Source organism: Chaetodon trifascialis, chromosome 7 (assembly GCF_039877785.1).
Source record: "Chaetodon trifascialis isolate fChaTrf1 chromosome 7, fChaTrf1.hap1, whole genome shotgun sequence".
In the NCBI taxonomy this organism is placed as follows: domain Eukaryota; kingdom Metazoa; phylum Chordata; class Actinopteri; order Chaetodontiformes; family Chaetodontidae; genus Chaetodon; species Chaetodon trifascialis.
In genome coordinates this window covers 16,572,400-16,583,866 of record NC_092062.1, presented here as the reverse complement: position 1 = coordinate 16,583,866, position 11,467 = coordinate 16,572,400, and the positions used below count along the sequence as shown (strand labels likewise).

Sequence of the window (11,467 nt, the reverse complement as noted above, 5' to 3'; positions counted from 1 at the left end):
GTGCATTAGCTGTAGGCGTATTCATTATCATACAGGTGTTTTTTATTTTGTAGGTATGTGTGTGTGAACTGGGGTTTTTACTCTTTCTATAACATGTCCCTATTTATTTCTTGACTTACAGGGAGTGGAGGGAGGTTAGGATGTTGCCAAACTGTCTTCTGTTCCTTGTTAAGGTTTCTGCAAAGCCAACAACCTGCAGGGACAACAATGCAGGCATGATGTCGGCAGCAGAGACGCTGTGCTCAGTTTGTTCCTGTTTTCTAGGCCTGCGCCTTGTGGTGCTATGCCTTTTCCCAGGTTTTTGTGCAACAGGCACCTTTTGGGTGAGCCATGACGGTGTTTTACGAGCTGCGTGTACAGTGTGAGTGTTTGATGGTGTGTGTGAAGAGTTCCCAGAATGTGTGTTTTTAGTTTGGTATGTGAATGTGTGTGTGTGAGTGTATACATGTGTATTTTACGGGGGTCCGGTGCAGGCCAGGCGTTTTGAAGGGGGCCAGACAGCTGCCTTTTACTGCCCCAGGGGGTAATAAACAGTGAGGGAGGGGTAGTTATTTACCCCTTTTATTAGGGAAGGAGGCAGAGGAGGGGACTTTATTGAGGTCACACTGTAACTACACACAGCTGCAGGGCAAGAAGAGAAATAAGACGAGATAGTTTGTAAAAAAAAAAAAAAAAAAAAAAAAAAAAAAGACTTTTAGCTTCACTAAATTCCTCTCTCTGGAATCCCTCCCTATCTAGTTTTTACTTGTTGTATGACTGTATGTGTGTGTGAACCCAGGGTCATCCATCTTTTCCCCCAGCCCTTCTTTCATTTCCAGGTCCCTTAATAGCCCACTCCTTGTTAAGAACATCTGCTGTCAATCAGCTGTACCCTGTAATGCAATTGGCATTTCCTGCAGTTGGAGACACGCCCACTCTCTGACCATTTGACGATTGGTCAGGTAGTCCATTGTCAGACCAAAACGGACGTATTTATCTTATCACCATTCTTGGTTACCATAACAACAGATCTTCCACAATTTAGGGTATTAAAAGGAATAGAGCAACATTTTCAGAAAAAAATCGCTTTCCTGCAGAGTTTTAGTTAGGCAGCAGCCGCTTAGCTTAGCTTAGCTTAGCTTAGCATAAAAACCGGAGCCTAGCTCTGCACAAAGGCAGCAAAATCCACCTAACAGCACCTCAGAGTTAACACATGATATCTTGTTTAATCTGTACAAAAACACAATATAAAAAGATATCAATTTACCATTTCAGGGGGAGTATGGATGGGACTATTTCTTGGCTGTGAGCAGTCGCCTGGCATCCAGGGGAGACTCCAGAAGGTCACTGCTGCCAGCTGACAAACAACTTGCTATATGGCTGGTGGCTCTTCAAATTCGCCGTACAGACATGAGGGTGGTATAAATCTTCTCATCTAACTCCTATCAAGAAATGTGATTTTCCCAAATTGTTGAACTATTCCTTTCAGTCAAGCAGCCTTTAAATACTTTCCAGAGAAATATGAACCAAATTGAACCAACTGGCAAATGAAATGGAAATAAAGCAGAGTCTAATAGTGGCATTCCCGCAGCTGGCTCCCTGTGTGTCGCTTCATATGCCAGGGAAAGTTGCAGGATGAACAGACCCACATGAAATGTGTGATAAAAGTGCACAGGCAGAGGGAAAAAAAATCAAAATGGAAACATTTTCTGCCTTGAAGCATAGTGAGGGAAAAATAACGAGGGCATGTGGCAGAGAGGTGACTGACAGAGAGAGGAGGGCGGGAGGGATGGGAAGACAAAAACAGTGAGAGGGAGAGAGAGAGAGACTGGAAGGGAGGGGACAGACAAGTTATTCTAGTTGCAGACAGCTGACTGAAAGCCTAAAATAAGATGGAGCCATCTAATGTGCACATATTCAGCAGCTACACTCACAAACCATAAAACATACGCACTGTTAAATGCTTTTATGCCCCTAATGGTTTTCGGTACAAGATGGCCAAGAATCTATGTCAGTGTGAGTTAAAATCATGCTTTATTGTTTTTCCCATAGAAAGTGTTGTTTCTTATGATCACATTTCATATAAAAGAGACACAAAGTAAAAACTTTAGCAGTACTGTATCAGACCCCTAGTGTGGTAATAAATATAAAATGTCGCTGTGAGATAGAAAAGGTTAAAGTTGCGGGGCAGGGCTAAAGGAACAGAGAGGAGGGACACATCAAAACTGACCTGAAACTGGAAGAGCTCATAGATTGGTTTACACATCTACAAATATAGTCTCACACCTCTTCTGCTGTCACACACACACACACACACACACACACACACACACACACACACACACACACACACACACACGCACACACACACAATGCCAAATAAATGAGATGTCACTCAGCAAATCAAACATGCAAAGCAACATACATATTTAAAACCAAGCTGGTCGTGTTTGATGGAGCTGGAGAGACAGACGGATAACTCAGGAGCTAAGAACATTGTGTAGATATGTGATAGACTTGATACAATAACCACCCTTATTACATAGTGAAGCTAGCAGAGATACTGGACTAAAACTACAGACTATCTCCCAGTGCTGCCTTGACAAAGGGGACCAGTGACGCATGTGGTGATGCAGGAGAGGGGTGGGGGAGCTGGAAGGTCAAAAAGTGAGAAGTGCTCTTGTTCATTGTCGTTCGTAGACTCTGGTGCATATCACATCATCTGCTCTCATGGTCTGAAAAGAGAGGAGAATGTGGATGTTAAATGTGGACTGGCATGGTCAATGTGAATTCATATTAAAAGGTGAGTATTTCTTAGAGTAAGCCATTTATGTTGATTCTTTCTAAATGTCCAAGTTATTTTTAATGTCTCCAGCAGTTAAGACCGACACAATCTCACTCTGCCCAGCTGTTTTTAACCAACACTTTTTTGCAGAAAGTTGTTGATCTGCTCAGAAAGTCTGAGTTATATCACTGCTGGCTTCTAAAAAGCAGTTGTGGGTTTGGTCGAGAGCACGTCAGGAGCCTTAGATTTAAACTTACTGCCAGCCCTCATGCAGCCATTGCCCTGTAAGCACTTTTGTTCAGTTTACAGTGTTTCCAATTTAAAAACTGTTTGCTGCAGAGAGGACTGTGGATGATGCATGTGTCACCTCTGGTTGGACTGGTTTACCGGTTGACTTGGGTCAAATGATTATTTGGACTACTTATCAAAATTTGTCTGAGGCAACCTGAAGTGCCAGCTGGGTGGGGTTTCTTGTTGAACACAGTTCTGTTTGTGAAACAGGCACCTTATCATTCACAGAGGCTGTCAGCAGCAGAACAAAACTCTGCAAATAGGTACAAATTATTAGAAAACCATAATTGACCTAGACCTGTTTCATTACCAGCCTTCACTGCAGACGTCACTAACATGACATAATGGTTTGTTTGCCCGGCTCTCTTTTGATTTTGTTTGTACGCTCACTGTCATGACTTCATGCTGAGACCTGCACTTGCATTTCTAATTTCAACAGAAACGCTTTCATCTTCCGCGGGGGAGAATAATTAGCCTGGCATTATGTTACTCTAAGCACAGTTTGCAAATAATTTATAATCTGAAGGCAACACTTAAAATTATAGCCTGCAAATTACAGTGTAATTTTGTTGTACAAATGGGGTTACCAATAAAATACATAACTGCCAGTATGAAAATGTGTGTGCAAGTGAGGCAGACTGGAGATTAGAGAAAATGGCAAAGAGAAAAATTCACTGTAGTATTTTCCACTTTCCATGTACTTACTGGCTATGCAATGCAAGATACAATAGTATCATTCTTTGGTAATAAAGTAGAATCAATAATGATATTTTGAGGAATTGATTATCTAGTTTTGGTATAATCCATTTTAAACATATAGTGTACCTACAAGAAATCCTGTGACACAGTCAGGATACCAGCACTTAAAAAAGTTTTTAAATATGGTGTGCAGGGTGATAAATAAGCAACATGAATTACATTACTCAGAATGCTTTTGAAGTCATAGCTGCTCACTAAAAATACTGAGTCAAATGCAGCACTTTTACACAGTAACAAACCCGATTACTGAGCAATGTGTAGTGTGAAATATTTGAGAGTCACTAAATAACAGAAACCTATCCTGAAAACACAATTATCTTAAATATAATGGCTCTGGTTATCCCATTACCAAACCCAAGTCATGTGGCTTGAGTCCAGAACACTATCAGCGTACGTATATGGTTAAGAATCTTATTGATGCCCTATATACACAACACAATGTCTCAGTAATTTGTGCTCTGTAAGCAGCAGTAAAGTGTTACCCTTGTTGATTCTACATCTAAACTCTGGCTTGGTGGATAGTTTGTGTGCTTTACCAGGATCATCTTGCCATCATTGGTGATCTCTCGGGTCCAGGACGTCTTCGGCCCTTCTCCTTTCTGCAGAGTCTGCTCACAGCAGATTTTATTGTCAGTTTCCCAACGTGGAAAACTCTGAGGACAGAGAGAGAGAGAAGGTGGCAAACCATTAGACACGTCATGTCGGATGTGTAGAATGGATGCACAGATGTAAACAATTGAAAGGGAAAAGGAGATAAGGAGGGGGTGGCTAATGGAGAGAGAAGACAAGAAAGGTGGAACGGAGAGATCACTGAGGCGTGATAACTTGCGATGTGCTCATCCTTACTAGAGCAAAGTGCTGGCTGGTTGCATATGTTTGCTTTGGAGACGGCCAAACAGAGGCCATCTATGGGGAAATGGGGAAAGCAACAGGGAGAATTAGGGAGGGACAGAGGGCAGGAAAGGGCAAGAAGGGGGAACGGAGGGAAGATGGCAAGTTGAAAGGGACCATAAAGAGTGTGAAGGAGCATAGTGTTGCATGACAGGCCTTCAGAGTCCAAGGGAGTGGTAAAGATATGCTATCAGTCCAAATATGATGAAAAGCCAAATTAAACAGATTGATGTAATCTGGACAGCTCCCTCCCCACGCGTCCATTTCTTCTCTGTGTGTGCGTGTATGTATGTGTGAAAATGCAAAGGAAGTAGAAATGAGAGAGCATTTGTGTCCATGCGTTGTGTACCGTGCAGGCGCGCCCGTCCACTGTGGCCTCATTGAACTCCTGCCCCACAGTAAAGGTGATGTGGGTGGTGCGCACTGTGGTTGAGGTTTTAATGGACAGCGTCTCCCCGTCCTGCGTGATCTCCACCAGCGGCTTGGAGGCTGCCTTCACCGCAATCATACGCAGCATCATGTTCACACCTACAAAAAAACAAAAACAAACAAAACATTGAAGACAAGGAGATAATGACCAAACTAAAAAGAGAACATGCAAGAGGAGATTTAAGGTTGATATAAATACATTCATATAAATATGAATATATAGATAGATATAAAATATGGACAATACACACAAGTAAGTACTTGATCTTGCACAAGCTGTCATGGCCACTTTGAATGAATATTCCTATGTAAGCAGTGCACCACAGGAAGGGCAAGCTCAGTTCATTAGGACAGATCTTTTCAGTCACAGTGTTGGTTTACAGATTTCTGCCCTGACGACCAAAGCAAATGAATCCAGTTTTTACCTAATTTTGCATAACCACTGGCCTTAGGCTATATGTGTGTTTGTGTGTGGGCTGGAGCGGTGCGCTGTTGCTGCTTGTTCGTGTTCTCATGCACACTCAGGGTAAAAGGAGCAGCCTAGCATTGCACGCCTCCGTCCAATAATGATGACAGAGGAATCAATGAGGTCATAAGACAAAGCATGGCCAGCACATCTGCATCCCCCCCACAATTAATGATCTTTGCGTGCACACACGTCCACATACACAGTCCTGTTTCCATCATTTCAAAGGACATTACATATACATACATTAATTCCCTGGACTTACCTTAACCCAAGTCTTCACCCTAAAATTTAATGATTTGTGTTATGGGGGCTTGTGTTTTGTCCTCATAAGGAAAGTGAGTGCCTGCAATCTGAGTGTGTAAACAGATTTATGTCCCCATAACATGAGTAATGCATGTACGCGCGCACGCACACACACACACACACACACATACACACACACACACACACACACACACACAGTGGACTAATGTGGTCATTTGTGATTTCTGTGATGTAATCAGCATTGTTCCCTCCTCAGCAGAGAGATGACACACTCATATTGTCATGGTGCGCTGCAGTGAAACTGACGATACAGCGTGGGAAAAGAGAGGGAACGAGGTGCCGACCGGTGTGGAGGGAGGGAGGGAGGAACAGGAGGGGGGTCACACAGACGAGGGGGCAGTGGTCTGTGTGTGGTGTGTGAAGATCTCTGTCCAAGTGTGAGGGGAAGTGTGTGTACGTCGTCCAGTGTGTTTCTGCCGTCGAGTTGGGTTTCGCACTTCTCACCTCTCACACATTCCCACCTGTCACCAAGGGTAAATATATACACACTCCGAAGTGCACAGTCATTTGGTGTGCGTCAGGATGTCCATGCTGCACACACACACAGCATGTGCATTGTCATTTTCTCAGCGTGTGCACGTGGATTTAGTGTAAGTTGCATTGTGTAAAACTCAGTGTAAGGACATCACAATGCAGGGAACATATTCACCCTTTGACAGCAGCATCTTCCTTTCCTGTTTTTTTGTTTGTTTGTTTGTTTTTTGTATTCTAAGAGCATTCTGCTGAGATTATGTACGTTTACTCAACAAAAGTTTTAATGCAGGATCTTCACTTATAATGGAGTACTTTTACACTGTGACATTGCAACTTTTCTTGACGCAATTGATATAAATATGTCTTCCACTGCCGCATAAAGGTGGGTCATGAATAAATAATTGATTGATAAATCAATTGATAAAAAATTAATTTCCATGAATTTAGATAATGCTCTTTTATGAAGCAATAAATGTCAAACTTTTGCTTGTTCCAGTTTGTAAAAATGTGAGGCATTGATGCTTCTCTCTGTACAATTGCCTTTTTAACCATTTTGTGAAATTTTGGATTAAGTGATTTAGCAGTTTAAAATCCTGGTATTATTGCAACCCTAAAGGTGGAAACTGCTGAGAAACAACAAAAAAATGAGCTAAACTCAATTAATGGATTTAGCACACAAATAAAAAATTAAGTACAAACATGTCTTTCTAACTCCAGGAACCTTAGTTTAAAATATAAGTCCCCCCCTTCCTAAAAGTTCAGATTATTTCAGGCAGCAAACCGGCCTGCAGACACGAGCTGACCTCTGAGTCTCGTCAGTCTGTTGGCTCAGACACAGGAGTCAAGTGCTGGCCTGTGGACCATTTGGGAGCCACGAGGGGGCTGAAGCTTCTCAAGTAACTGCTGGTCGTTAGAAGTCAGAAAATTACCTGAACAGACTTTTTCAAATCTGTGACCAAAATGCTTAAAATTCAAACAGACCTGACCACATGTGAAAACACACACACACACACACACACACACACACACACACACACACACACACACACACACACACAGGTAGACAGACGGTCAGGGTCAGAGGTCAAAGAGCAGAGGGCAGAGGAAGCATTTGGGACACGGGGAAACGAGGGAAGAGGGGAGGAGAACAGGGGTGAGGAAAGGAAGAGAGGATGGATGGAAGGAGGAGGGAGCTGGGTGCTGACAGGCTTCATACAGCTGCGCCTTTTCCCTCATCCAAACCAAGGGCCATTCCTCTCTGTCAGTCATGCCAATGCAGAGGGAAATATAAGAAAACATGCGGTCATACGTGTGAGAGATAGTTTAACCTGCATTCCTGCTGCAGTTCCTCCTCTCCATGAATACTTGTCTTACACCTCCCATCTCTTTGGCACTCTTGCACATACTTCACATCGACATTAAAAAAAGTGCACACGAGCATATACCGCTATACTGTACACATGCAAAAACATGCACGCTGATTATTGCGCACGCGGTCATCATGTTATCGACCCCAACCACGCTTTCCGTCAGGCACACACACACACACACACAGAGAGAGAGAGAGAGAGAGAGAGAGAGAGAGAGAGAGAGAGAGAGAGAGAGAGAGAGAGAGAGAGAGAGGGGAGGTGAAGATAAGCAGAGTTAGAGAGCTGTTAAACACTAATTGGTGCGTCAGTCTAACAGGAAAGTTGGAATTCGCGCCCCCGCCCTGTGGTGATGAGTCTACAGTCGGAACAATAGTATCATTTGATTGATTGTTATTTCAATAATTTTCATATGCAGAGCACTCTGTGTGTGCGTGCGTGTATGTGTGTGTGAATGAAAGAAAGAGAGAGAGAGAGAGAGAGAGAGAGAAGGCGCTGCTGTTTGGTGCTGTCGTCTCATACAGTCATCTCTCCGTGTGCCCTTACGTCCATCCATCCATTATCTATACCGCCTATCCCTTTCGGGGTTGCGGGGGGCTGGAGCCTATCCCAGCTACAATGGGCGAGAGGCGGGGTACACCCTGAACCGGTCGCCAGCCGATTGCAGGGCCACATTCAAGGACAAACAAACATTCACACTCACACTCACACCTACGGACAATTTAGAGTCATCAGTTAACCTAATGAGCATGTTTTTGGTCTGTGGGAGGAAGCCGGAGTACCCGGAGAGAACCCACGCATGCACGGGAAGAACATGCAAACTTCACACAGAAGGGCCCCGCCTGGCCCGGGGATCGAACCGGCAACCTTCTTGCTGTGAGGCACGCGCACTACCTGCTGCGCCACCGTGCAGCCCCGTGCCCTTACGTGATGATATGAATTCCAGGTGTGCACTAGCAAGTCATCTAATTGGCTACTAACGACAGACGGCTATGACACCGCGCGCGCACAGGCACACACACCTTGATGCTTGTCCGGACTTCAAATGCACCAGTGATGTAAAAAAACAAAACAAAAAAAAAAACCTGTGAATCTCAGCAGCAGGTGTTCGTCATTTTCCCCGACTGTCACTTCAGATAATGATGCGACTGTCCTGCACTGTATCGTGCCATAACGGTCCTCTTCCACACACATGCATACACAATCGGAGGTTGTGACACAGACAGATGTGCCGCCGTTTGTCTCTATTGTGTTAGCAGGGGAGGCCAAGGGGGGAGAGGAGAGAGAGAGGGTGAGGCTGGCTGGGGGCCAAGTACTGAATTTTGGGTTCTGCAGAATGACAAAGACCCCCCACCCATGCGATACAGAGGGTGATCCTCGCTGGCGCACGGACACAGGGGAAGATTTGACCTATAATGTGCTGAGAAAGCTACAGTTTGAGCTGACACATCTGATCTGTGTCATTACGCACAGAAATAAAGGCTTCAAACGAAACCACCGTCGCGCAAAAAATGAGTCAAGCTGGCACATTATACCATGATGAGTTTGTTTTTGTTTTCTTCCTCATTTCCATCACTTACCCAGTCTTTTTAAAAGATCCTCGAAGTTTACAGAACTCTTCATCTCCCAGGTGCCGGAGAAATCGGGGATTTTGCGCTCCATATTGCAGGTAGTTTGCGGATTAATGTAGATCAACTGTGAGGTCCAACTGTAGTCGGTGCGCTTCTTGCGTCAAAAATGCTCCAACTGCCCCTTTTGAATCGGGATATGTGGGCGCGCCGGATAGTTTTACTCTGCCTGTCCAGTTACTTCTGCCCTCTTCCCGGGATGAGTGACCGACTGTCAGAGATTTTCTCTCACCTATATGTCAGAAGCGGCTGTGCCACAAATGAATGGCACAGACAGCGAAGATACTTGTGTAGGGATGCACACGCCCCTTTCTATACGGACACGCCCCGCAGGCCAACAGATTACAGGCAAAGGTCCACAGTGCCTCAACCTGACCACGCCCCTGTAGGCAACATGTGCACTTCATCCAACATTTGGAGACGCCTCTCCTCCACGCGCGTATCTTGAATCAGCCAAAATGACCGCGCCCTCATGTCCCTGTGCGCTCAGGGGAAACCTCAGCAGACTTCATATTATATCATGTTTAGGTGTAAGATGTGTTTTGCTTGCGATACATTCAGTAATGGCATGAATGAATGACTTCAGTGCGGCGAACATAGAGCAAAACAGAGAGGATGTCAGCCAGGCCAGTCTGTTGACAGAACATGTCGTCTTGGCAAAGCGGTGCGAAGGAAGAACCAGTCAACTGGCAGACTGAATGGATGGCAAAGTGTGTGTGTGTGTGTGTGTGTGTGTGTGTGTGTGTGTGTGTGTGTGTGTGTGTGTGTGTGTGTGTGTGCGCGCGCGCGCGCGCCGTGGAGAGTGAGAGACAGAGAGGCCAAGTTCACCCCCAGCCTCCTGTGCGCCACGGCGCTGTGTCATAAAAATAAAAGCGGTGGTAATGGGATATAGCTTCTGGCCTCGACCGGTGGGCTATCCATTTAACGGGGCCTGCGTTAGAGGATGAAACACCCTGAACCCATGAGGGAGGCAAAGAAAGAGGGGCAGAGATTAAAATAAGAGGTGGGATTGGCGCAGGTCGGCGGTGTGTCCTCAGAGCTTCTCGCCCCCCGCTGCTCAGACGGAAGAAAGGAGAGAGAGGAGGAGGAGGCGAGTCAGACGGACCAGTGGGGCAGGGTCAGGGGCCCGCGGGGTCGGAGGTAGTCCTATAAAGAGCACGCACACTGCCACACACACTGTATGTTTGCGCGCACGCACGCGCCGATGATGGATGGCAACGGGACAAAGCCGACGTTAACTATTGACTCTTGATGGATGATCCCATCCGCTACACTGCACGGCGAATTAGCGCGAGGCAAACCGGGCGACTTGGAGAAAGGGGGTGGGGGCATCAGGAGAAGGTTCCCCAAGCAGCCATAGGCACCATGTACACACCGGCTCAGTGTCAGACTTACAACAATGACGCACTGACTAACAAAGGTGAATAACAGCCTCAGATTGACATTTGGTAACGCGATATGCGCTTTTACGCACAGAGCTGCGTCCAAATCCAGCGCCTTGAATCGGGCCCTTCGGCTCTGTGAGATGTGAACAAAACTCACTCTCATTGTTTCCTTTATCAGTGCACGCACACGCGCACACACACACACACACACACACACACACACACACACACACACACACACACACACACACACACGCTCCTCTGTGGCCACACACCGTGCCACAATCACAGCATGTCCTCACAAGTTACTCCCGGTCCAGACAACAGAGGTGAGCCATTAGACAGCATTATCAGAGCTGCAGTTTCCTCTCCCATCCTCTCTTTTTCTTTCCTGACATTCACTTGTTGCAGCCAACTTGCAGGTGTGAACTCTTTAAGACTGCTCTGACAATATCAAAACAAGACAACCGGTCAGTAAAGGAGAAAAGTACCTTTTAAAGGCGAGATGGGTCCACATCTACAAGAATATATATGTATTCAAGCACAGCATCAGTCTGCCTCGCTGCTGCCACGGTGGTCTGTCGAACATGGGCTGTTCAGAAAGAGAGAATTGATCATGCCCACAGTTTGAAAGTGACTGATGCAAACACAAAAGTTACAATAGAGAGCTGTCTAGTGTTGGGGAA

The 11,467-nt window shown here is 45.4% G+C and overlaps 1 protein-coding gene across 3 annotated transcripts; it reads right to left on the bottom strand.

Moving 5' to 3' along the window:
• Positions 1 to 1,772: 1,772 nt before the first annotated feature.
• On the bottom strand, positions 1,773 to 9,671 carry crabp2a (cellular retinoic acid binding protein 2, a). Of its 3 annotated transcripts, none has more exons than XR_011602348.1 (5): positions 9,349 to 9,640; positions 5,055 to 5,233; positions 4,351 to 4,467; positions 2,309 to 2,714; positions 1,774 to 2,270 (listed from the first exon to the last, which is right to left on the bottom strand). XR_011602348.1 is itself a non-coding variant. In XM_070966487.1 (4 exons), the coding sequence occupies exons 1-4, from the start codon at positions 9,428 to 9,430 to the stop codon at positions 2,664 to 2,666; spliced, it is 429 nt and encodes a 142-aa protein (XP_070822588.1). In that variant the 5' UTR covers positions 9,431 to 9,671; the 3' UTR covers positions 1,773 to 2,663. The 3 variants fall into 3 exon arrangements, 1 of the variants encoding a protein (XP_070822588.1); XR_011602347.1 differs by having other exon boundaries at positions 1,775 to 2,270; positions 2,305 to 2,714; XM_070966487.1 differs by having other exon boundaries at positions 1,773 to 2,714; positions 9,349 to 9,671.
• Between the last annotated feature and the right edge of the window lie 1,796 nt (positions 9,672 to 11,467).

Bases quoted from the DNA above. Each gene is read 5' to 3' on its own strand.
- crabp2a (XM_070966487.1), bottom strand. From the start codon at position 9,430: ATGGAGCGCAAAATCCCCGATTTCTCCGGCACCTGGGAGATGAAGAGT. The intron at 5,234-9,348 runs GTAAGTGATGGA...GTTTTTTTGTAG, and splicing joins GGATCTTTTAAAAAGACTGG to GTGTGAACATGATGCTGCGT. The intron at 2,715-4,350 runs GTAAAGCACACA...CTCTCTTTTCAG, and splicing joins ATGATGGCAAGATGATCCTG to ACCATGAGAGCAGATGATGT.